The sequence below is a fragment of the Oreochromis aureus genome, linkage group 3, assembly GCF_013358895.1.
Source record: "Oreochromis aureus strain Israel breed Guangdong linkage group 3, ZZ_aureus, whole genome shotgun sequence".
Taxonomy (NCBI): Eukaryota; Metazoa; Chordata; class Actinopteri; order Cichliformes; family Cichlidae; genus Oreochromis; species Oreochromis aureus.
In genome coordinates, this window is record NC_052944.1 from 60,009,047 (window position 1) to 60,034,624 (window position 25,578).

The 25,578-nt window shown below is 38.3% G+C and overlaps 3 protein-coding genes across 7 annotated transcripts; all 3 read left to right on the top strand.

Annotated features, from left to right (window-relative positions):
- The first annotated feature begins 1,040 nt into the window (after positions 1 to 1,040).
- Positions 1,041 to 3,705, top strand: LOC116319555. Its single transcript, XM_031739296.2, has 3 exons — positions 1,041 to 1,178; positions 2,108 to 2,461; positions 2,878 to 3,705. Exons 1-3 carry the CDS (start codon positions 1,127 to 1,129, stop codon positions 3,117 to 3,119), a joined length of 648 nt encoding a protein of 215 aa, XP_031595156.2. The 5' UTR covers positions 1,041 to 1,126; the 3' UTR covers positions 3,120 to 3,705.
- A 6,439-nt stretch (positions 3,706 to 10,144) lies between these two features.
- Positions 10,145 to 18,648, top strand: LOC120436037. 5 transcript variants are annotated; one of them, XM_039606332.1, is made up of 4 exons: positions 10,145 to 10,795; positions 12,282 to 12,358; positions 14,458 to 14,811; positions 15,259 to 18,648. In XM_039606332.1, the coding sequence occupies exons 2-4, from the start codon at positions 12,328 to 12,330 to the stop codon at positions 15,495 to 15,497; spliced, it is 624 nt and encodes a 207-aa protein (XP_039462266.1). In that variant the 5' UTR covers positions 10,145 to 10,795; positions 12,282 to 12,327; the 3' UTR covers positions 15,498 to 18,648. The 5 variants fall into 5 exon arrangements, 3 of the variants coding, with proteins under 3 accessions (XP_039462266.1, XP_039462261.1, XP_039462254.1); XM_039606327.1 differs by having other exon boundaries at positions 10,146 to 10,795; positions 12,282 to 12,437; XM_039606320.1 differs by lacking the exon at positions 12,282 to 12,358 and adding an exon at positions 12,359 to 12,437 and having other exon boundaries at positions 10,146 to 10,795.
- Positions 18,649 to 21,699: 3,051 nt separating this feature from the next.
- On the top strand, positions 21,700 to 24,935 carry LOC120438904 (butyrophilin-like protein 3). The gene is made up of 3 exons (XM_039609482.1): positions 21,700 to 21,790; positions 22,668 to 23,009; positions 23,922 to 24,935. Exons 1-3 carry the CDS (start codon positions 21,739 to 21,741, stop codon positions 24,161 to 24,163), a joined length of 636 nt encoding a protein of 211 aa, XP_039465416.1. The 5' UTR covers positions 21,700 to 21,738; the 3' UTR covers positions 24,164 to 24,935.
- Positions 24,936 to 25,578: the final 643 nt, after the last annotated feature.

Below are 25,578 nucleotides of genomic sequence, written 5' to 3' on the forward strand. Positions count from 1 at the left end.
TCCCTGATGAAGGCACAGTCTTCTCAACACGCGAACAGCTGCAGGAGAGAGAAAGAAAAAAATGGCATTTTTTGAGAGGGTAAAAATGACCACTTCACTAAAATAATTCCCCTGTAAATCACCACTTTGTGGTATTTATTCATAACCACTGCACTAAAAAAGGATAACATGCAAATCCCAGGACCACCCTTACTTACATTACTACACGCAGGGTAGTAATGTTGTGGACACACTTCCCGTCCTAGCCTGCAAGGCAGTCAGCACACCTCACTAAGGGACTACTGCTTTCTGCTGCCACTGGTCCTGCCTTACCTGCAAGAGTGCCAGTGGTAGGGATGTCGAGCACGCTACAGGTCAGGACTCTGAGTTGATGTGACAGATTTGAAGAAAGGAACCTCTGCTATGCCCATGGTTTGATGAGTCCCAGTGCCAAAGCCTGAATATAAGGCCTCCTCTGCATTTGGTTGTCACCTCTCTTCATCTCTTCATTTCATACTCATCGTGAATGATCCACAAGTTCATTGCACCAACATTGATCATGCCAAAGAAGACGCAAGTTAAACAAACTGACCTGTGTCTTACTCATTAGCTAGACGCTAAGCCTGCGACAGAATGACAACTGTAGTTGACAAGGGACGGTAAATATGGTGAGCCTTAATGTGTTCACCCTTGAAATGCGTCAAGATCGTCTGATTTTATACACCCAGGGGAATCCACTCAAAACCTACTTTACCCTCTATCACTATTGCTGGGTGAAAATCACCCAAACAGATGCCTGCAGGAAAAAGCGGGCTTTGGGGAAACAGCCTTCAAAGACGTCAAAGACAGTGCTGAAGCTACCCAAGGACCCATGACACTCAGACAAATGGAACATATTGAAAATCGTGTGAATATATTTGCTCGGGTGAAAATGCCCCAGTGATAGTGTTCTAAGGTTAAAATGATTGGTTATACATATCCTAAAATGTTAAATGAACATTTCTAATTCGTGTTGTGGCAGCTGCAGTTTCTGAGATAAGATTAGGACCAGTCCACCGCTATATAAAAGGCTTGGTGTTGATGTAGGCTTTCCTGTCTGTCTCACTATCAGGCTGCTGCTACTCCTCTCTCCACCCTCCGCTCACAGATGGCTGCTGTAAGATTGCTCCTGTTTTTGCCTCTAGCATCTGTTTCTGCAGGTTAGTCAAACGAACTTACATTTTTAAAATTTCTTCTCAAACCAAAAACTCATGAGTAAAGTGAACAATGTTTATGCTAGCTGAGCTCCATTTAATCCACATGAGAAGTTAATTAGTGCCCAGTTAATGGTTTTGTTTGTAAAGGTTTAAGTGTTGGCTGGAGGATGTTTGCCTCCAACAGACAGTAAGAAATCCTATAATTTCCAGTAATGTTCATTGTGTATGATCACATGAACTGACTGATTAAATTCAATTGAATTTAATTGAATTTTATTTATATAGCGCCAAATCACAACAAAAGTTGCCTCAAGGCGCTTTATATTGTACAGTAGATCGCACAATAATAAGCATGTTAATTTGTCACACGTCTTTTTCTCTTAATTAGTTCAAATATTCATTTATATCTTTGTCACATTCGCTTCATACATTATCAGCTGTCCCAGCAGCGTCTGTAGCTTTCACTTTCACTTCCTTATTTGTGTACATGTTATCTTACAGATGCAGACTCTCTCTTCACTCCCCTTCACTCTTAATTTGAGTGTAATTTATTTACCAACAATAAACAAAAAATCAAGCTGACTGATGACAATTTTTTTTTAACTATATTAGACTTTAATATCATTAAATTATTTTGCCATATACTGGAAGCCTGATATGGTGACCGTGGTTATAATAATCATTGATTCATCAAAGTGTTTGTGTATATCTTGCTGGTTTGAAGGAGTTAATGCACCTCAAGATAACATTTTTAAATTTCTATCACACTTCTTCTTTTGGCTGCTCCCTTTAGGGATCAGCACAGCAGATGCAAATGTCAAATGTGCAGTTTTAACATCAGTTACATGCATTAAACAGAGATAAAAATAAAATAATAATAATAAACATAGACGCATTAAGCGGAGATAAAAACTGATGATTTTTGTCTTCAGCGCTACAGCTGGGTTTGCAGGTGAAGCTTGGAGCTGACGTCACTCTCCAGTGTCAGATTATCACAGATGAAAGAATCTCAGTGCTGAAGTGGAGCAGACCTGACCTGAACACAGACGGCTACGTCTACTTCTACAGGAACAAACGCTCCTATGAAAACTACCAACATTCATCTTTTCATGGCCGAGTGAAGCTGAGGGACCCGGAGATGAAGGATGGAGACGTTTCTGTGATCCTGAAGAACGTCACATTTAATGACACTGGGATTTATGAGTGTCACGTAGCCGTAAGGAACCCTGTGAGAAGTAAAAGAGTTCACACTGAGATCAGTCACTTCATCAACGTCACAGTCACAGGTGAGTTTGTCACCCACAAAAAATGACATTGTTTCATTTACAAGTCAGTTAAAATGTTCTCCACTTATCACGTTAAAATATACATAATGAATAAGTTTAAATTCATCCACAGTCCCACTGCTCACTTCTAGTTTGAGTATGAAATATGAAGTCGTAGCATCCTGCCAACACAGAGGCTAACAGTGTGTCTGTGGACCGTCAGCAGCCAAGAATTTATCTAACTTAAAAATCTCATTTAAATGTTTCCACACTTTACTAAACCTTTCTCAAACTGCTTTTTATGAACTTTTACCTGCACACACACACACACACACACATACACACACACACACACACACACACACACACAGCTGTTGGTTCACTGCTTCTTCGGTGTGTGAAGGCTTCTTCTCTGACAGCTGATTTTTCTTCTGCAGGTGAAACGCATGAAAATATGCTGGAGAGACACATCGTGGAGAGAGAAGATGGAAGTGGAAACATGTATGACATGCAACAGGCTGGAAATCCGCCTGTCCTTATGTTTGCTGGAGTGACTGCCATCATCATCGCCATCATTGTTCTTCCTGCATTTCTTTTGTTTGTGCTGCTCCTTAAAATCATAAGAAGCAAAAAACTAGCTGTGCATCCTAATCAGGAAGCTACTGGTCTGAAATGTTAAAGTTTCTTTTTTTTAAAGAAACTTTAAACACTGATATTTACATTCTTGCAACATCAATTCATTTTAGTACATTTTTCAAGTAATCCAAACTAAAAGAAATTCTCTGTTTCAGTTGAGCAATTTTACAGTACTTAGAGGGGGAAAAAAAGAAAAAAAGAAAAAAGCACTCAACAAGTTGTCTGCAGAGAAGCCATTTGTCTAGATAACATTAACCTTTAAAACTGTTTTTTTTTATGCTAAAAATAGGTTTAGACTTTGTTTGGATCTTACAAAAAAAAGCAATAATGAAGTAAAGGAGATTTTCCATGAAACAGAAATGACTGATTCTGTGTCAGAAGTCATCACCAATGATGATCCAGACCTCAGGATTAAAAAGGCACAGTTTTAATGATAAAATGATTTCTGAAGATGTGCCGCTGGCCTTGAAGCTGAAAAGACTTTAACTCAGGATACATTTCAAGTTGCTGAGTTAAATAGCAAACATTTTTTATTAATGAAAACAACTGAGCTTTTAAAATGTGTAGTTTGAGTTTCTCCTTTTCTTCTTTAACTACATTTCCCATAGTGAACATCTGAGCTTCAGCCCTTTGTTTCCCTGCCTTCTTTGAACTTTCGCAGTTTCTGTTCTTACGTGCTCTGTGTAAATAATTTGATTGGGTGAGCAGCATGACTTATAATGCATGCGAGTGATCTGTGTTTTTGGCCAGATTAAAATATATGCACTGTAAAATATAACTTGTTGTTTCAACTTAAAAATATGAGGTACAGGGCTGCCTTAAAATTTTAAGTTAAGTCAAGAAATAGAGTTTGTTCTTATAACACAACCAATTGTTATCTTAATGAAAAATCACATGTTGTCTAAACTTTCGTCTTAGTTTAGTTGACTGAGATTTGTTAGTCAGTTCAACTCCTTTAATTGTCATTTTTACTTGGGAAAACCCTTTCAGCTAAATTAAAATAATCTATTGTTTAAACTCTTGTCCTAGTTCAGTTGACTTGGGTTTTTTAGTTAATTCAAATGCTTTAGTAGTTCTTTTAACTTAGGAATCTATTTTAGCTTAACTAACATAATCTGTTAGCTAAGTTGATTTAAGTTTATTAATTAACTGAGCTCCTTAAGGTAGCTGAGTGAACTTGTAAATCAGTTTCATTTTAATTATCAGAGTTGATTGACTGGATGTAAAGAAAAATGTGTATTAAACATCTTAAGTTTTGTTTTGTTTTTTTTAGCTTTCTAACATCCATTTCAGCAAAACTACCTGTTAGGTTTATCTTAGATCTCAGGTTTAAATACCTACATTCCTTTAAATTAATTTTCTGTTGTTTACAGAAAAAAAAAAAAACCCCACAGATTCCATTAAAGTCTATCTGATCATTTCATACAGAAAGTTTGTTTTAAGAACATGACAAGACAATTACTCATGAGCACCCAACATTCACCATTTATTGTGCCATCTTAGTCATCTGAGAAACAGAAAAATCAGTGACGTAGCTCATCAGGCTCACAATCCATCAAAACTCAAAGGTTGCTCCTGTGAAACAATAAATTTGAACTTGGTCTTGAGCCCAGTTTGGGTGAAGATTAAATTCTGACCAATACTCTAGGAGCAGTAGTGATTCTTGTGAAGTAACAACATAAAGTCTGCATTAATGTAATGTATCAACGGAACACTTGCTATTTTAGAAAAGTTATTCTTTACATTTACAAAATTTTAAACTTCATTGTGCTCAGTCACACCTGTTAGCATAAAAGTTGAAATATTAAAATAGTACAAAACCTTTGATAAGTGACAGTAAAGATCAGTTTATAACAACTAAGACATCAAACTCTTGTATTTGTCTTCGTTTACAACTGCAACAAATTCCACAGAACCAATATCTCTGAAAATGAGTGCATGCTTCTGAAACATTTGATAATATGAATATTTCAGAAACATCAGTTTGAGTCTGCTCAATTGCAAAACAAAGGAAAAACTACTGACTTGCATGAGATAAGCATCTGCAAAGTCCAGCATATTGTTGTTCACATAAGTTTCTTAAACCATGAACAAATGAGCAATTGTCTAATCTGGAATGTAAAGTGTAGTCATTTAGTGACATACAAAAGTGAGAATGAGAACTTGCAAGAATAAAAAAACACAAACAGTAAAATAAAACTGTCCTTAACACTAAGGAGCATACAATTACAGTTCTGCATGGCTTTCTGCAAGAGTCTGTTTCTTAGACCATGCACTAGTGAGATGCACTGCCTTCCACCAATGTTCATTAGGATGTTCTGAATGACTTCAAAGATGTCCTTAAGTTCCTTTGGATAGTGTATGTTGAGGGCAAAAGAAGGCCCATCAGCATGGAAATGGCACTTGAGACATCCCTCAGATTAGACAGGATTACTGCCGCCTCAAGGACAACCAACACATCGATGATGTCTTCTTCTTTCACCATCGCAATGCCAACTTTCGTCCTCTTAGAAAACGTGTCTTCAATACCTGTCGGCTATAAAAGGGTTCAAAGACAAAAAAAAAAAAAATTACACAATTACAATTACACAATATCCCTTGTGCTTAACAATTCATGTCTTTCCAAAGAAGAGCCATACTGATGCTTTGGATGATGGTGATTGGCTTTGGGTAACACTTATTAGTTGTTAAAGTTTTTCAGAATGAGATATGCACCCCATGTTACAAATCCATTTCTTGCTTTAAACAAAGACCATGTTCATAAATAACTGAGCATGTCTTCAATTGCAGAATTCAAACAAAATTTTCAATTTAAATGGTAAATGGCCTGTATTTGTATAGCGCTTTACTAGTCCCCTAAGGACTCCAAAGCGCTTACACATTCAGTCATTCACACACATGGTGGATGACTGAATCGTGGCTGAAGAGTTGACAGTTCGTCTTATAATTGGAAGGTTGCGGTTCGAGCCCGGCTCTGACAGTTTCAGTCGTTGTGTCCTTGGGCAAGACACTTCACCTGTTGCCTACTGGTGGTGGTCAGAGGGCCCGTGGTGCCAGTGTCCGCAGCCTCGCCTCTGTCAGTGCGCCCCAGGGCGGCTGTGGCTACAATGTAGCTTGCCATCACCAGTGTGTGAATTTAAATCTACTTATGCTAAATATTGGCTGTGCTCTAAACCAAATCTGGCTGAGAATACATGAAATGTGCAAACTGCAGCTACACTACAGGATCAGATTGTGGCTCCATAGACAATGCTTCTTTAATCAGTTTATTGATTAAAGTTTATTTTTCCCCTATATTAACAGCATGAAAAAGAGCATATAGACATGGCTGAACAGGTTGCATAATTGGCACTGAATATCAACATCCACCTTTACCCAGCTGCCCAATGACTCTCGGCCAGTAACCTTTAATTGCTTACCCAGTCTACACAGTCTCTTTCCAGGGTCCAGGACATTTCACCAAAGTATTGCCCCCATAGCTGTAGCAGCCACTGCAGCCCCTTAAATATCCTAATATCTCTGCCATTACAATATACAATGTGAGAAATCAAACGTAAAGCTGAAGTGAACAGTACAGCAGCGAAATGTCAAAGACCCTGGTGAAGACATGAATAAACACAAGACACTAATAATATCAATGCTAGCTTGCCAGTTAGTTTCTCTGAAACCCAGGCCAAATCCAGTGTCAAAGATCTTGTAATAATACATTTGGTGAGGAAAAAGTACACATGTACTTTTTAATTTAAAATCCACTGTGGTGCTGTCATTATTAAATTTACTAAAAGAAACAATGCTAACCTTCACAGTCTTGAAAGTGTGTGAGGGATCTTCCTTTAGAAAATGAGGTCCTCTGTCCTCTTCCTTTGTGTAGGGCTCTGGTCAAAGAAGTCAAAAAGAAAACAAAACACTTTTTAAACAGTGTTTATGAAGCATGTAGACAGCTCCAAATTCACAGCTTTTTGATACATAATTCCATCAATATATGATTATCATTGGAGATTTTGAATCAGGCTTATCAGGATGTTCAAGTAGAATATGATATCCAACCTACCACCAATATACATAGATTCTGTAAAAGTTACCACACTAAATGTCCAGTTGTGAAATATGATGACAGACTTTACTTATCAGCTTTCTTTCAATGAGTTCATCAGTTGAACTGGATAACCTAAAACTTAAACAAAGGATTAGATTTCGCAGTTGAACACTTACATCATCATTGAAGCATCTTATGAGCCTAGTTAGCCCTCCTATGCTGCTCTTGATTTTGTACAGCTCCACGAACCTCTCCACAATGGTCAAGCACAGCAAAAGGAACCCTTTCAGGTCAACAGATGTAAGACGGGCAAATTCTGCTTCAACCTGAGCAATAGAAGAAGAGGGGTGGAGAGTACAGACAGAATAAAAAAAAGATTCTTTGAGACCCAAATTTAAGCAAACAGTCATCTGAGGCCCATTAGAGAAAACACAAACACACAAAAGCAAACAAACAAAAGATGCACTTTACCTGCCGTTCAGCAAACAAGGAAGTTCAGAGAACAATAAGCTCTGTCTTGAAATCTTTTAAAGTAGAATGATTGTGAAAATGACTTATGTGATGTAAAACTTTAATAAACATGCGATTAAAAGAACACTAAAAGGACAAGTAACAGTTTCCTTATTCCTCAGATGTTTACCTTGATGAGCAATACTGTTTTAGTCCAACTGCCTCATTAAAGTTACACAACAGGCTTTTTACATTAAAGCCAGCAAGTCCATTACATACTCCCTTTTAGATCTGAAATACTGTGCACATTCTGTGTATATGTAGTGGACAGCAATTTACCCAAAAGAGTGCAAAGTTTGCAAGTCCACCTCATTTAAATGACAAAGACAGATGTGATCATCTAGACCTGTGAAAATAAATTAATGACAAACTTGCAGTTATGGATGTTATTACAACCACAAGAACCTAAACAGTCTGCTCCATTGCTTTTGTTAATGAATCATTTGTTGGTAACACGTCTGAATATTTAGTTTATGCCACCTGCATGTGATCATCAATAGTGCCATATTACTTCTTAAGAAGTACCCTGACACTACAATCTTTATATCATTTGTTCTACAGAGCTATTAAGTTACAATATAATCTGTGGTGTTTCCAGTATGACAAAATGCACAAATTGTAACTTACCATTTGACTCCACTGACAAAAATAAATCCCCAGCATCAAGTTTGGCTTCACAGACCTAAAATAAGTAAAATAAAAATATATGTTATAATTATATTGTTTTCGCCATTTATTCATGTTTGCTAATTTTCTGACATATAAACAATGTTAGTTTTGTTACAATACAGAGAATGCAGTTTAATTAAAAGGTAAATTATGCAAAAAAAAAAAAACTTCTGCAGTATACCATGCCAAAATCAGTGTCTCTGATGCCAATTATTTTATCACTACAGCTCTTTTAGTATGGAAACTCACACAACCTAGTCATACTGATCACAAGAGTTCAAAAATAAGTCAAAATAGTGAACTGTTGTTAAGCATAAAGCATTTCAGGGTAACAAATAACTGCACAATAGAATTAAAGCAAAAAATAAACACACTGGAGGACTATCTGATAAAACTAATATAATGCTGGTTTGTAGACCATATTTTGTCTCAGTCCTCAGTGCACTCTTGCAGCTTAGCATGCAGCAGTTAATAACAGCTTAAGTGATTACATAGGGGTAAACAGATGACAACAAGCATCGGAGTCCTGCCAAAAGTTCTTTTGAACCCAGTCAGTTATTGGAAATATTGCCAAAATGAACTTCCACCAAAATACAACAGCCTGTGAACTTGAAAGAAATTTACAAGTACAGAGACAATATGAAATAAGCTTTATTAATTAGCTGAGTTAGCTTGCTAATATCGCAACAGTGGTTGAGTGCACAACCTTAAAGCTAGCGGCACAATACTTGTGATTTGGTCAGTGCCACATTAAACCCATAAAAAGGCCATATGTCAGTTTATTAGGTCAAGTTTGGTCATGACATACAAGCTGGACCTTGTCGGCTAAAGTTACATTAGCTAAAGCAAACATTTCGGTAAAGAGAAAACACACATCATGCCATAGATTCAAAACATGTTCCAACTTTTGTAGCTCTTTTCCTTATAGTTATAACCAATGTTACTCACCTTGAAAGCATATTCCAAAGAAGACGATTAGAAAACGTCCAAGTAAAGTGAGCATGTCGTTAACCGCCAATTCCCCATGATGCACCTCGGTAGCAGTCACGTGAGGCAGTTTTGAATCCTGCTGTGCTCAACTTACCCACATTGTCAAGTTCACATAAGTTGCTGATTTAGCTGGACATGAGTTTTCAAGTTAGCTTTTTTTGGTGTAATTGGGACGTTTTTAACTTGTAATTCTATGTTATAACAACAACTTCAGTCATCTATCGTCAAACTGATATAGAATAATATGTTGAAATAACAAACATCTAGAATTACATTTTACAGTGTGGGAATAAGAACCATAAATATGAGAAAAGGTCCACAGAGTGATCGGTAATAGATCTGGGTGCAGATCCAGTCCGTGGTTTGCATATTGGTGATGTGGCATTAGATTCAAAAACAAAAAATGCTAAGTGGATAAACATCAGCGGAGACTGAATACTAACTTCATATAATTCAGTTTTGCATAATGATGATGAAGGAACTGACCTCCCAGCCCATTGTTCCTTCAGTGGGCTGGTTTCAGTCATTATGCAAATGTACTGTTTATAAGATTGGGGAAACCTGCAGTCAGCTGAGACTGAAGAAGTCACTTGGATGAGTGACGAAACGTTTCTCCCACAAAACGCTACGTCCAGATGAACAGAATCAACTTTTGGAGATAATTCAGTTTTATTTTTGAGCAGTTGAATGTAACTACAAGCTATATCCAACAAATATGTACAGTTACAGCACTTCCGGTATCTGTAACAGATTAAACGCTTTTTTGCAAGAAGTTCCATTGCATGTCTTACCGAGGCTTTTATTGTGTAGCAAGTCCCTGTACTTGCTACACTAAAGGTTACCTTCACGAGATCATATGTGATCAACATGTTACTTCAGGACAGCAGAGAATCAGAGACAGGTGAAGAAGAGAACACGTTCACGTGCGGCAGAGGTGTGATTATGAGATTCAAGCACAGATGAAGATGAGTCTGAGAGGCTGATGGAGTCCTGATGATGTGATCGGTTATTGACTGATTTATGTAAACTTACACCGGCTAAGAGCCACAGCTCAAACCTGCGCGAGTGTGTGGGCGTGGCCTCAGACTGATGCAGGGGAGATGAAATAGAAATGCTGTGAGTGGTCACAGTTACAGAAGATCCATTTAAAACTGAATCTTTTCGAAGCACGGAGCCTGCCGGATGTTTATTTCAGTAACTTGAGCCTCATCGTTATTACGCACGTGTTTCCGATCCCAACCTCAGACTGTTTTTGTTCCTTTTCAAGACACAAACAGTTGTCAGAGCGCGATGCTAAGAACAAACGCACCTGTCATCACACTCGGACACTGCTTCATTTTCACACTGAACTTTAACCTCGTTAGGATTAAACTGGGACGTTCTGTTCTCGGGGAATCTTACTATTCTTTGGATATTCAGCGAACTCTGAGGAGTCGGGTCAGCAGAACAGTGGGGCGGAAATGACTGCTGGGACGTCTGAGCGTCTCTGCTGGACTCATCGTCTGTATCTGCAAGTGAGTGTTCAGTCGGTTAGACTCCAGCAATGTCACACGGGAGCTTTCTTCATATTTATCATGTAAACGCGTCTTTAAGTGACCACGTGAACTCACTGCACATAAACAGTTTCTGACACGGAGTTTGGAGTATGTGAATATGTGTTTTCTTTGTTTGCTGGCTCCATAAAATCCAAAAGTTCAGTTAGAGACGCTGTGAGGATTGAAAAACTGTATTTTTGTGCGCACTCACATGAGAAGTGGGCGTTTTGTTTTCCGCTTTCTCCGCCAGTAACATTCTGCTTGAGCACCGCCTGCTTTAGAGTGAGACATTACAGAGGACAGCTTACATATAAATCATACATGAGACCAGCAGCAGCTGTGAACACTCGGTGCGCTCGTTTATTTCAGATATAAATAAATAGGAGCTGGAACTTTAATTAGGTTCTACTGCTCAGTGCGTTCAGGTCTGACCCTGATCAAGAATCAGGGAAACCTGGACTGCATGACTTTACTGATTGAACGTTATCGGTGGGAATTATCCAACAAGTGTTACTGAACACTTTTGCCAACCGCATTCTAGCAGCTACAGTTCCAGACCTGGATGCATCAGGACCAAACATAAAGGCATTTATATGCTTTCTGCCTCAGTAGCCGGATACAACCACGGTCCGGAGTGACGCACAGTTTGCGCTCTCTGAAACTCTGAACGGTTAACATATCTTAGATGCTTACATACCTTGACCTAACTTCATACCGTACATACTTGAGATCCGCATCAGTGGTTTCTGTTAAGAAGGATTACATATCCCGACTGTTTGAGCATGATATTTGCTTTATTGGCAGATTAAACTATGAATAATTACAAAATTAAATCAGAAATGAGACGATGGTTTCTAAGAAAGGGCAGTGCTTTTTGTTTCTAATCTGATTCAACCGAAGCTTTGAAGAACTGGGTCAACATTCAGTTTCCTTTACTGTTAATCGATCCTGAACTGAAACACTGCTGAAATGCAGCAATTAAAAGATCTTTTTTATTTATTTTTTTCACACCGCTGCGTCTATACTGCACCGCTAACACTGTTTACTGATAAATCGAGAGTCAGTGGGCTACTGCTGGTATTATTCTCATTTTGCATTAAATACATACTCTAACACATACTTTGACTTTGTTAGTGGGTAGAAAAAAAGCAGATAATATCTTCGGGACCGGCTCTTCCACTGGAAACCACCAGGGCAACCGTGAACTCATCACATTTGTGATCTTTATTATCCTCTTCATGTGGATTCTAGTCGTTGACATCCATGTACTACCTGGGTTCATGTAATGTCGTTGCAGTGTGCTGTATGTTATGCTGTTTATAAAAACGACTCGAACGCAGAGTCTAGTTGGATTTTCTGTTAATTTGTTGAAGGTTTTTTTTTTTTTTATCTTATTTCCCAAATGTTTAAATATCCTGCATTTTTTTGAAGTGAGTGTGTTTCTGTTTTACTTGCATTTCTTTAGAATCACATGACGCATCCCTTACCGAGAAACGGTTGTAAATGAAACTATGGACTTTAAGCTTTCTTTTTTCTGTTCAGGTCAGTCTCTCCTCTTGCCTGTCATAGATGGCTACTGTCAGATTTCTCCTGTTTTTGTCATTAATATCTTTATCTGCAGGTAAGTCCAACAGACTTTTTTTTCTTAATTTCTTTAAACCAAAAACTTAAACTAACTTAAAGTGAGGTGAGTTTCATTTAATTTATTTTTAAAGGTTATTGGTAAAGAGTTGGTAACCTGAGTGTGGAATGATAACCTCAGGTTTATATGGATAATATTTTTCAGGTCATTTTTCTAAGCCATGTGAAATTAATGCAAGAAAAGTAACACAGACTTTTTTCAGTAATGATCTGAACACTGATAAAGTGATCCTACTGATTTAAAGGGGTCTGTAGAAGCATTCCTCCTACTGATGGCAGATTTCATAGGCATTTAGGTGACAGTGGGAACGAAAAACTTCCATTTAACAGGAAAAAACATCCAGCAGAAACTAGCTCGGGAGGGGCGGCCATATTCAGCGACCAGTTGAGTGAGAGGAGGAAGACAGGAAAAAAAAAGAGCATTTCTTAATTCATCTCCCAGTCAACTATAAATTGGTGACTTCTCAGTGTTGAACAGATGGGCTGTACCACGCTGAGACAGAATGTTCCAAGTGACAATAGTCTTTATTTCAGTTTACTACAAATTAATGACTTTTAACCTCAATATTGTCACCCACTCTGCTATAAATAAATTATGAATCAGTTGTAACAGGATGGCTATGATTTAGTGCCATTACCATTACATTGTGTAGTCTCATCAGTTTGTTAATGTGATAATTGCAGATGCTTCGTTTTGATCGGAACCATAAAGGTGATTTATATGAAAATTCAACATTAATTTTGTCTTGACCACTGTGAGTTCCCAACACACAGTATTCTCTGGGTTGCAGTTTCTTGGGTGTGGCTGTAGCTTAGGAGATTGAGTCAGTCAGTTGGGTCAGTGGTTTGATCCCTGGCTGCTCCACTCTGCCTCCCAGAGTATCCTTGGGCAAGATATTGAATCCTGAATTCTCTGATCCATTCATTGGAGTATGAATGTTAGATGGAAAGTATTTGGGTAGAAGCCTAGAAGAAGTGCTTGTATACTTGGTTAATAAGGGTTGTATAAAGAGTGCAAGATGTGTAATATAAAACAGTAGCCCATTTACCACTTATCAGTAATTTTCAGTTAGGGCTGTGCAATATGACCAAAATCTCATATCCCGATATTAAGACATCTATCGTCCGATAACGATATAAATCACAAAAATGTAACATTTTCTGTAAATTCTGTGAATGTCGGGCAGCTCGACTTGCGTGAAGTGTTTCCAGCTGGGCGTCGAGTGTTTTAACTGATGCATGAAACAATACATTTTTAGACATAGGTTGTAACGGCCGCCGTTTTCTTTGTGAGTATTTATTACACGGCGTGCTGCGGGGAAAAGCCTGTTCTAACGTTTGAGTCTAAGGTTTATTTTTTAGCACCTGACTGCTCTTTTTTGCTTCTCATCCGTAAATACTCTGCATCTTTCACGTGATTCAGTTTATTTTGAAAAGTCCCAACAGGATCTTGAGCTTCATTGTGAAAGGTTTATGTGGAAAATAAACAAGCGGACACGAGGTGGTTTTACCGTCGTTGTTGCTAACGACAACGCATAAAAACAAGCGCTTGTCCGTCTGTAGTGTGGTTGTATTAAACATAAGAGAAAGAGAGAACTTTAGGAAATTAATGTAGCCACTACAGTGACCATCAAAATAATGAAAAAATATTGCCGTAAACAGTTTATTTTGCGACACCACGAAACAAACGATAGCGTAAAATGAAACGATAGACGTTTTTCTATCGTCATCCGATATATATCGTTATATCGAACAGCCCTATTTTCAGTCCTTTGCCCAGTGTTGCTTTGCTAGCCCTACGAGCTGCTCAATATTCTGCTCAGACCTCCCCAGTTGCAGCACACTAAACAGAGTCCTAAGTAGAAAATATTGTCCCCCCTGAGATATGATCAGATTTTCCCTTTAAACTTTATTCAGTGAGTTGTCTCTCAACTGTTGTTTGTTTAAAAAAACTTCATTCATTCTGCATTTAAAAAAAAAAAGATAATTCTTTTCTTCAGCTCTTCAGCAGGATGTTAAGGCGAAGCTTGAAGATGACGTCACTCTCCAGTGTCAGATTACCACAGATGAAATAATCTCAGTGCTGAAGTGGAGCAGACCTGACCTGAACACAGACGGCTACGTCTACTTCTACAGGAACAAACGCTCCTATGAAAACTACCAACATCCATCTTTTCATGGCCGAGTGAAGCTGAGGGACCCAGAGATGAAGGATGGAGACGTTTCTGTCATCCTGAAGAACGTCACGTTTAATGACGCTGGGATGTATGAGTGTCACGTAGCTGTGAGGAAGTCTGGGAGAAGTAAAAGAGTTCACACTGAGATCAGTCACTTCATCAAACTCACAGTCACAGGTGAGTTTGTCACACCCAAAGCAAGTGGAGTGCATCCATAATGTTGTGGTCAGCATATTCACTTAGCAAGTTCAAGTTCAGCTAAAGACACAAACTCCCTTTGGGTTTTAGCCAGTAAAGACAGTTGGTGTAAATGTCAGGTGAAACATGCTGAGCAGCTCACTCTCCCGTGAGTGGCTTTAATACCGAAAATGGATGACCAACATGCACAGAGCTAGCATTGCTTACTATTTCATTGTAAATAAAGTGTAAAGTTGTAGCATGCAGCTAAAATAGACACTAAAACTGTTTCTATAAATGGTCATCAGCCAAACACATTTTATGTAACTTAATTTCTCCTTAACTGTAGCTGACTGAAGCTGTTCTCCTGCTAGTTTTACCTGCTGAACACTTTAAAGCTCACATGTCTGAAGGCTTCTTCTCTGACAGCTAATCTTTGCTCTGCAGGTAAAATGCATGAAAACATGTTGGAGAAGCACATCATGGAAAGAGAAGACGCTGATGGAAACACTGAGGTTGAACAGGTTGAAACACAGACTATCCTCATTGTTGCTGGCGTTGCTGTTGTCACTGTTGTTGCTGCAGCTGCTGGTTTGTTAGTGTTGCTCCTTAAGAAGCAGCATGTAGCTGTTCCCACTGAGGATGAGTCAGTAGGAAGTCCTGCTGATTACAAACAGCAGCCATAAAGATTCAAATATATTTAATTGAAAGCGAAAATGATAAGATCAAAAATTGTTTATTTATTAGATGACAATGTGTAACCCCTAAAACCATTAAACACTGTCCTCATATATCTATCATAAAAATATCCTCATAACTACATTTATAATTATTAATACTAGTTAAATATATACACCTAGAGAACAAACATTGCTTATTTCAAGCTAGTCTGTGCATTCAAAGCAGTGGTAGGAAATCTTGTATGTGTGGGATTTGCACACATTTGCATGTATGGAAATGACACCACACATGAATTTATAACCCTACAGCCCTCCTGTTTCCTCTTAAGGTCTTCAAATCTCAGTTGGATCAGAAAAACTAGATTCTAATTCATTGGATTCTATTTTCTTACAACGTGGGTATTTGTACTTGCAGGTGCAAAGAGTACAAACACAAGCAGATAGGCATGTAATGTACTTGTATTTAAAAAGCAAAGTGTTACTCAAAGCACTCTAATTGCAAGTAAACTATCCATTTACCTGGTACTTTATTCTATGTACTTCAAGCATTTTATCTACTTCACATACATGGATGCTTTAGAATTACTAACTTAACTGACATGTGTGTGTTTAGACTGTGTGAGGCAGTCTGAGTACTAACAAAATCCATATAAAAAGGCCACAACCAGGATTTGAACCAGGAACTTTCTTGTTGTGAGGCGACGCTGCTAATCGCACCAAATTATAATAATAAAAATGATAATAACAACTGTTATCTCTCTCTCTCTCGCTCTCTCTCTCTCTCTCTCTATATATATGTATATACATATATATATATATATATATATATATATATATATATATATATATATATATATATATATATATATATATATATATATATATATATATATGTATATACACAATGAAATATATAAAGGACGATGGGGCGTTGTTAAGTGCAGGAATTTCAGAGGGTGTGGGCAACCACAATGAATGCCCTGTCCATTAAAAACACAGAGGCTGGTGTGAGAGGAAAAAAAAAAAGATCCATAGCATCCAAGATTGTGTGTGGGTGCAGCAGGTCAGACAAGTACTAAGAGACCAGGGCACTGAGGGATTTGTAAGTGAGAAAGAAGTATCCTGTAAGTAGTGTGTGACTTTAGTGGATGCCCATTGAAATTAAAGGGTGAGGGTGATGTGTTGTTCAGACTGCTGTAAAATGTCAGAAAAGGTCAAATTTGACCCAAACAGAAAGTAAAGGGTTGAGGAAAGATTAAACTCCGACACTTCAGTAACTACATTTATCAAGTACACCACACTGAAGATCATCTCTGCTGTCCATTAATGTCAAATCCAGTTGATGTATGACCTTTCAGACACTGCGTGTGATTACTTCAAATCTACCTCACTTTCTGTGTCACATCGTCACATGAAGTCAGATGTCATTCTACCCAGTTTTTTATTTGAGCAGTGTTACATTTTGATAAAAAAAAAAAAAAAAAAACGAAAAAACAAACAAAGGTGAAACACTGAAAAGATGTTTGCAGATGTCTAAGCAACATTTACCTCAAAACTGTAAGTGGAGAAAAAAAGTCTACTGAGGCTGGTAAAAGTCTACACCTCTGCAAAGGTGGTGGTATGGTGGATACATCAGGAGTTTATTAAGGCCTTCAGGGCCTTAAGTCAGCTACAAATAGCCATTTTCCACTTAAAAAAACCTGCTCGGCTCAGCTCTGCTTGGTTTTGTTCGTTTGCGTTTACAATTGAGTACCACCTGACGTGCGTGCGGTCGTTAAAACAATGCAGCCAAACGTCAGGATGTTGAGGTGATGATATACTTGCTGCTCGGTCTGTGTGTTTTTGTGAAATTTAGGGACTGTGGTGTTTTTTGTAAGCTGAGCCGATCTATTGAGTTAAAAAAATTAAGAAAAAAAAGAACAGTAGGAAACTGCTCAGTGAATTAACATCCATTTACTGTTAAATTAGATTGAATTCAAGTTTTCTTAAAAGTCTAATGAGCCAAATGTTTACCTTTTTTTTCTAACCAAAAAGTACAAGTAATAGTATGTGGGGGGGGGTTTTTGTTTGTTTTTTAGTGTGGGTGTGATGGAGGTTTATCCCTGTTAAAAGGGAGTTCTTTCTCCCCACTTCAACCAAGTGCTGCTCAGAGGGGCTTATCTGATCTTTGGAGCCCTTTCTCTTAGTTTGGGGTTTTTATTATTAGGTGTTGTGAGCTGAGACTAAACAGATCTTACTGACCTGAATTGCTTCTCAATACGCATCAATACTTTACATTTGACATTACTTTACATGTATGTGTTTGCATGTTGCTGAATACATAATAAAGTTTTACTTCAAGCACTGAGGAAAAAAAAGAAAATCAACTATAATTTTTTTTATTTATATCAGATTGTCTGTGATCTGCACACATGCAATATCAATGCATATGTAAAGAAACCAGTGACTTTAAAATATTATAATATAAATATTTGTTTTTTTTATTTGTAGGCTGATGTTTGTTTGTTTTTGTTTTTTACTGTGATTTTTACAGATTTGAATAAAATAAAATTTTACACTGTTTTTCAGAAGAGACTTGACAGATTATGATGATGATGATGATTATTATTAGTAATAGTAGTATTCATTTATTAACATTTATTTTCAAAATAGTAATATAGCGGTGGTGGTGTTATTTATATTATCATTATTATTAGATTAATTAAATGTATTCCTTTTGATTTTTGCTCTCCATTTGTGGATGTTTAAAAAATGAGCGTGACACCCCGTCTTGATACACACTTCACATAATCGCAGAACAAAAATTCTTAAAAACAAACTGAAACTATGATTATTCAGCCCATTTTGATTAAAAAAACCTGTGTTTCTGACAACTGCTTGTTTTTGTGCTGTATAAGTGTGTTTATTTGGAGTCTGATTGTTCAGTTTGCCATGAACCATTACTATGCAAATTGTCATGACACAGTCAAGTACAACGTTTCTTTACATTGTAAAAATCAAGTGTAACTTAGCATTACTGAACTGTGAAGTTTCTGTCCTCTGGTCAACTGGTGCTTTGAAAAAAAAAAACATGTATAATAAGCACCAGATTTTATTTTCTGCTATTATCTGCACATGAAAATACACTGCATAATAAATAAGCATTAAATAGTGTGAAGGAGTGCCTGTTGTGGAATCTAAATATTTGAAATATGAATATTTATTATACTGCAGAGACAATACTGACACATATTTGATGAGTGCCCAACAAAATGTTGACAATAAGTGAGAAAAATTCTTCCTCCATTCAACGAGTAAAGGTGAATATTAAGGAAGGAGGCTTTTTTTTTCTACCTCGGCTTTTAGATGTTCAGATTATTATTATTTTTTTTTGATATACAGAAAATAAAAATGGGTAATGTAAATAAAATATACTTACAAGAATTAAATATTTTTAAAGAGGTGGAAAAGCTGGTGTTCACGTTAAAAGAAGAAGAGCACCTTGTTTTAAACTAACATCTCTGTTTTAGTGACCCATACAGTCCACAGGGGACTAAGGTGGGTTCCCATTTATTTATGTAATACCCTAAAATTTGTATGGCACTAGTTCTCATTTATCTGTACCTACGACCAGCTGGTGGTTCAAATCCATAACTTAAGCTACAAACAGGTTAAATGTGAGTGCGTTTTTAGAGGGCTATACTATAAGGGATGCTCAACATAGGCGGGCTTTTGTTGTGTCAGCTTACCTAACACATACCTTACTTATCACATGAATCTCTAAGTGGTAATGAACTTAATGTTAAACCAGGCTCACTGCTTTAGGCTCTGTGCGCACATAAAGGGGTATTTTGTCAAATCAGAGACATTCTGCAAACGATGATCAAATGGTGATTAAGAAACAAAAATGTAACGGTAAAAATTAAAATCAAGTTAACCTGAGTGTTCTGTTTATTTCTAAGATGACAGCTGCAAATCAGAGCTCTGAACTTTGAACAGGATCCATTTAAACATTAAAGCTTACAGCACTAAGCTGCATTGGTAATCTGGCATACTGGACATCTTCCCAGTGGGACGACCCATTTTTGGGCCAAAGGGTCAATTGTTGGACCACTTCACACCGGCTGTCAAGCAGCCCATTCATTTATTTTTCAATACTGACATTGTATGGTAGTGAAATCTCTAAATGCAACACCCTCCCCTACAGTGTTTAATGTAGAAGAACTAGTGAAACTATGGAGGTGACAAGCTGATACACAAAAAGTAAAAATAAAATGTGTCACATTAACAACATTATAATTTGCTGCTGCTGCAGTTCTGCCGTCAAGTAGTACCAGCAACACCCAGTAACCACCTCTCTGCAGTTAGCACCAGCTGTGGAGAAAAACAGAAGTGAAGACACAAAGGAAGGTGAAAATAATATGGTAAGAAAATAATGGCGGGACACGATTAGGAAGGGAGAGATTCAAGTAAAATAATTGGATACTTTGATCATCAGCCACCACTAACATCTAAAGTTTACCATATAAATATTTATAAGTGTCATATACTGCTAAGATGTCCTAAACTATGAGGGCGTTTAAATGTCTGGCGCTAACGATGTGATAAAAGCGAGTGAGGTGTTGCATGCAAGAGTGGTTACAACCACACACTAAACAACTGCGAGCACCGTTTACCCATTTGGACTGTTAGACCTGTCAGTTGTGATCCTGTCAAAACAAAAGTGAAGGCAACAAACGCAAAGAATAATAGAAATAAATATTGTTTGAAAAAACACTTCTTAAATCAAACAGTGTAACTGTTGAACTGACTGTTTTTTTGGATCAGTAACCAGTATATTTAATGGAGCCATGGAAAAAAATTTACCTTCATATACAGAGACTTAAAATATTTTTCTGAAGTATTCAGCTTTTTATTTTTCCTTATTTTTGTTTCCAAGGTAGCTTCAGAATTACAGAAATATTAACATGAAGCTTCCACTGATGAAAAAACACATTTCACTCTACAAACAAGGGAAAATGTTAAAGGCCCACATCAGGTGGCTGCACAAAGCTACTTCTAACATAGGGATGGACATTTTTCCCATACACTTGGAAACCAGGATCATTTTCTACTTGGGATTCCTGTGTCAAAATAATGTTCTAATAGACTCAGAGTTTAACACTCTTAAATTCAGAAAACTGTAAAATAGAAAAAGGTGATTGGTGTGTTAAAACATCTTAGACAAGTGGTCAGGCAAGATGATCTCTTAGGAATAAGTTTACATAAAGTTCCCAAATAACTTGCATGATGCAAAAACATACACAACTTTCATGGCCTTGTCTAGAAAGGGCACAGTCACTTTCCAATATGGAATGGTCTCTCCTGTCGATTGGAGGTGATCAGCAGGTGGCAGCCAAACTTAATTGCCAGCTGAAATTCCTTGTGGAGATCACAATGTCATCCTTGCGCATGGTCAGGAGTGGTACGGAGACATTTCTACTGCTGCTCCACCACCCCGAGATGTTCTGGGATTAATAGATTGAAGCACCAGTGAAGGATGGGTCCCAGCTGACAATGCTGCAGTCCGCCCAACGGGACTGTCAGAGGTGAGCAAAGGCAGAAATGCCCAGTGGTTAACATCTGTTCCCAGCTGTTTTTTCCTGAATTATGTAAATTTGTGTCATCTGAAGTAATCATGTTCACATGAAAGACATTTTAGCTTTCAGCGCCGTAAAGATGTTTTTTTTTTCAGGTTAGTCATTCTGAAACTAAACTTGTCAAGCTTTTACAATGACTTTACAACAGTCATTGTAAAAACTTTACAAAAGATGGACCACACTGTCATGTAAATCAGAGACAGATTTATTTGATTGTGTAAAGGTAATTTGGTGACACCACAAAATAAATGGGAGTTTTATATTTATTTTTATTTTAAAGTATTTTCACTCACAGTTTACACTCAAACTTTGTGAATCAGGTCAGATTTGGAAAACTGCACTAGTTTCTTTTTTTTCACTTTGTTGGGGGTTTTTGACAGAACAAAGGTCACAGGGGGGCTTAATAGTTTTATTCTCATGTGTGTAGAAGGGAAGCTTGTAAGAAAGTGTGTTTGTGTGTCAAAGTATTTGCAATCGCTAACTTTCCCTTTCTTTCTCCTATCAGAATAATACTCCATTTCCTTTGAACCCCTCCCCTTCCTCTCTCTAACTAAATAAAAGGTTTCAGTTGACTGAAAAAACCCTTTTTGTTTCATCTGCAGCCACTTCAGTGTATTCTGTTGTCACACATGGCTTTTCTTAAGGTCGTCCTGTGTTTCTTCCTAATTGCAGAATCAACAGGTGAGTGAAAAAAAATGTTAATATTTTTATTCTTTAGAACTAAAGACTGACAAGAAAATTTTTATTTAATACATGTATGTGAATGAGAGGGAGACTGGTGTAACAGTGAAGCTACAAGTAAAGAGTACCGACAAATTCTAAAGACCGGACCAAAGTAATGGACGGTGAACAGGCTGGGTTTCAGAGGTGACTTGTGAAAGAAGGGTAGCAGCAGGAGTGAGATGATAGTTCTACAAGATGGTTGTGAGACCTGCTTTGATATATGGCTTAGAGCTGGTCCCACGAAAAGGCAGGAGGCTGAACTGAAGATGCTAAGGTTTCATTTGGACTGTCCAGGATTGACAAGATTAGAATGAATATATCAGAGGTTTGGAGACAAAGTCAGAGAGGCAAGTTTGAGAAAGTTTAGATGTGCAGAGGAGAGAAAATTGACTTATTGGACAAAGGAGGTGGAAGATGGAGCTGTCAGACAGGAGGAAAAGAGGAAGAGGAGGTTCAGGATGTGGTGAAGGAGGTCATACAGAGGGTCAGTGGGACAGAGGAGGATGCTTAGGAGTGTATATCAATGGACTTAAAAGCTAAAGTAACAGTTGTGAAAAACTAAGTCCACTCTAATTGCTGCCATAACAATTAAGAGAGTAAGTAGAACCCAATTGCTTCTAAAGGGACTCAATAAATTGATCACCAGCAATTGTGGCCATCGCTAAAAACACAATGGCATAGTCATCCTGGGAGTCCAGATGACAGACACCCCAAACCCAGACTGTGCAATGCTTCCAAACTTAAAAAAAAAGATCACTTTAGTTATCACTTATATTGTATCACTTATATTAAGCGAGATAAACTTCATACTTACTGATTCTTTTCTTTCCTTCAGCTCTTCAGCTGGATGTTCAGGTGCAGCTTGAAGATGATGTCACTCTCCAGTGTGAGATTACCACAGATGAAAGAATCTCAGTGCTGAAGTGGAGCAGAGCTGACCTGAACACAGACGGCTACGTCTACTTCTACAGGAACAAACGCTCCTATGAAAACTACCAACATCCATCTTTTCATGGCCGAGTGAAGCTGAGGGACCCAGAGATGAAGGATGGAGACGTTTCTCTGATCCTGAAGAACGTCACTTTTAATGACACTGGGATTTATGAGTGTCACATAGCAGTGAGAAGTAAAAGAGCTCACACTGAGATCAGTCACTTCATCAACCTCAGAGTCACAGGTGAGTCTCTCCCCTGCCTGCAAATTGCACCACTTGCCCACTTTAAGAACACCTAGAATTTTCTGTACTTGTGTGATATAGTAAATGAACAACCAATATGTGTGTTTAGGTAAAATCACTCACCCACTCAACTCACTTCTTCCACGGCGAGTCTGAAGGGTAAATTCAGACCATCAGAGCATTCTTCTTCTCATAGTAGAGAATCATCTGCCTCCGTCTCATTACTATCCTACTCTGTCACACCAACCCTCTGCATGTCCTCCTTCCATGATTTTTCTCTGTGTTCTTCCAGCCTGTTCTCACTCCCGATGCGTAACATCCTGACGATTTGTCACACCCTGCGGCGTTCCTGAGGAATGCGAAAGGTGACCTTCTGCATTCTTATGCTATATGTCGGGTTATGGGTGAAATCCTGTAGAATTACGGTCCTGCGGTAACACACGTTCCAGTCCTAACCTTATGCCTAACCTGAACCAGCACTTTAATGACGTCAAATAGCGTTTTACAAAGCATTGAAGTAAAATGTAGATTGATTCCAAATGGTGCTCATGCTTCCTAATTTTTCCGATCTCGTCATTCAGGGACGTGTTGGGTGCCCAGAAGCGTAACATGTTGACGATTTGTCAGCTAGCGTAAAATATTACGCTTTGAGAGTGGGGAGTGAGAACGCGTTGGCTCTTCTGCACACATATGGATACTAGAAGTACTATGGTGGTTTTAACTTTGGCTAAAACATATTTTAACTGTGTATATTTGAAATGTTTTACCTGTTTCAGCTGTAAAATATCCTTTTTTCCAGATGAGTAACTGAGGTTGTTCTCAGTAGTCTCACCTGCAGAACACACACTTTTATTGGATTCTTGTTTTGGTGTCTCACTGTTTCTGCTCTAAAAATTTATGTTTTCTGTGCAGGTGAAACCCATGACAGCATGTTTGAGCAGCCCATCACAGAAGGAGAACATGGAGGTGGAAACATGCATTTTGTTCCAGAGGAAGAAACTCCAACTGTCCTGATGGTTGTTCCTGCTGTTGTTGCGGCTGTCCTTGTTGTTACTATCGGTGGTTCTGTGCTACTGTGGAGGTTTAAAATAAAGAAACAGCAGACTACTGAGGCAGCCACAGCTGATCTGAAATGTCATGCTCCTAAAATTTAGAAATGAAACACGTTTCACAGAGTGGATAGTCTCTCAGCACATCAGAAACAAGTTTGCTTGCGGAGCAAACTGTGCATGGAGCATGCTATCACCTTTCAGAGCACCGAGCCATCTGGACTACAGGAAGAGCTATGCCATCAACTACAGCTCAGCGTTCAACACCATCATTCCAGACATCCTCACCACCAAACTAGATCACCTTCAGATCACCCTGCCACCTGTTCATGGATCAAAGACTTCCTCACCAACAGTCCCAATCTGTGGAATTTGTCTCTACCTTCAGGTTTCTGAGCTCTAACATCACCGCTGATCTCACCTGGACCCACAACACCAACGCTCTGGTAAAGCAGGCCCAGCAGTGGCTGTCCTCGTCCATGTCTTGAGGAAGAATAACCTGGACCCAAAGCTGCTGCTGGCCTTTTACTGGTCCTTAGTGCAGAGCATGCTCTTGTACAGTCTGGGTGTTTTGTACACAGAAGCCACAACTGAGAATAGGAAGGCTATACAGAGGTTAATTAGCACCACCCAAAAAATAATTTCCTGCCCTCTGCCACTCCTGGAGACCATCACCAGATCTTCCTGTGTCACAAAAACCAGGGCTATCACAGGTGACCCCAACCGCCACCTGCATGACCCACTGCCCTGTGGTTGGCACCACAGGTCAATCAGGTCCCCCACCTCCAGACTCACTAAGAGCTTCTTTCCATCGGCCATTCAGACTGCTAACAAACACAGTGTATACATGCAATCACAATAAAAGGCTAATCTAGTCTGTTCTGTTCTATTCTACATTCTTATAGCATTAACTCTTTTAAATAAAAGCAGCAAAGGATCTCAGGCAAAACTTACTGGAAAGATGCTAAAGACAGTTTTGAACATACCCTGAAAAGAAACAGCTGTGTTAAGTGACAGTGACAACTCCTCAGTAAACTATGCTATCTTAAGGCTGCGTCCACACTGAGATGGCGTTTTTGCTCAAGGAAAACGCAGTGTTTTAAAAAACGCTCTCGAAAACACATACATTTGAAAACGGAGCTGTCCCGTCGCAGTGTGGACACTCGAAAACGCAGACTTTCAAAAACGCTGACGTAATTTAGTCATATGATGCAGTCATGGAGCAGTTCAACTAAAATTACGGACGGCATCGTACAGCAGTTGTTTTGTTTTGTTCTCAATTTTGCCAGCTCTAATTAAGATTAATATGTTTTTACATGCTCCAGATAGCTTTTCTTCAACTTCTTTAATTCTCACTTGCTTTTGCAACTTTGTACTTTTGTGTTACTCGCAGCAACAACTCCACCTCATTGTCAGTCCATTAAAAAACACTTGGTGGTTTCCTCGACATTTTGCCGCGACGTTTCAAAGAGCCAGAAAGTAAATAAAAGGCAGACAGAAATGACGCTGGTTGAATGGTC

What these genes read in the sequence shown, in the direction of transcription:
- LOC116319555 (XM_031739296.2), top strand. Translation starts at nt 1,127, where the DNA reads ATGGCTGCTGTAAGATTGCTCCTGTTTTTGCCTCTAGCATCTGTTTCT. An exon ending in TCTAGCATCTGTTTCTGCAG is followed by an intron (nt 1,179 to 2,107) that starts GTTAGTCAAACG and finishes TTTTGTCTTCAG; the next exon opens with CGCTACAGCTGGGTTTGCAG. An exon ending in CATCAACGTCACAGTCACAG is followed by an intron (nt 2,462 to 2,877) that starts GTGAGTTTGTCA and finishes TTTCTTCTGCAG; the next exon opens with GTGAAACGCATGAAAATATG.
- LOC120436037 (XM_039606327.1), top strand. Translation starts at nt 12,386, where the DNA reads ATGGCTACTGTCAGATTTCTCCTGTTTTTGTCATTAATATCTTTATCT. An exon ending in ATTAATATCTTTATCTGCAG is followed by an intron (nt 12,438 to 14,457) that starts GTAAGTCCAACA and finishes TCTTTTCTTCAG; the next exon opens with CTCTTCAGCAGGATGTTAAG. An exon ending in CATCAAACTCACAGTCACAG is followed by an intron (nt 14,812 to 15,258) that starts GTGAGTTTGTCA and finishes TTTGCTCTGCAG; the next exon opens with GTAAAATGCATGAAAACATG.
- LOC120438904 (XM_039609482.1), top strand. Translation starts at nt 21,739, where the DNA reads ATGGCTTTTCTTAAGGTCGTCCTGTGTTTCTTCCTAATTGCAGAATCA. An exon ending in CCTAATTGCAGAATCAACAG is followed by an intron (nt 21,791 to 22,667) that starts GTGAGTGAAAAA and finishes TCTTTCCTTCAG; the next exon opens with CTCTTCAGCTGGATGTTCAG. An exon ending in CATCAACCTCAGAGTCACAG is followed by an intron (nt 23,010 to 23,921) that starts GTGAGTCTCTCC and finishes TTTTCTGTGCAG; the next exon opens with GTGAAACCCATGACAGCATG.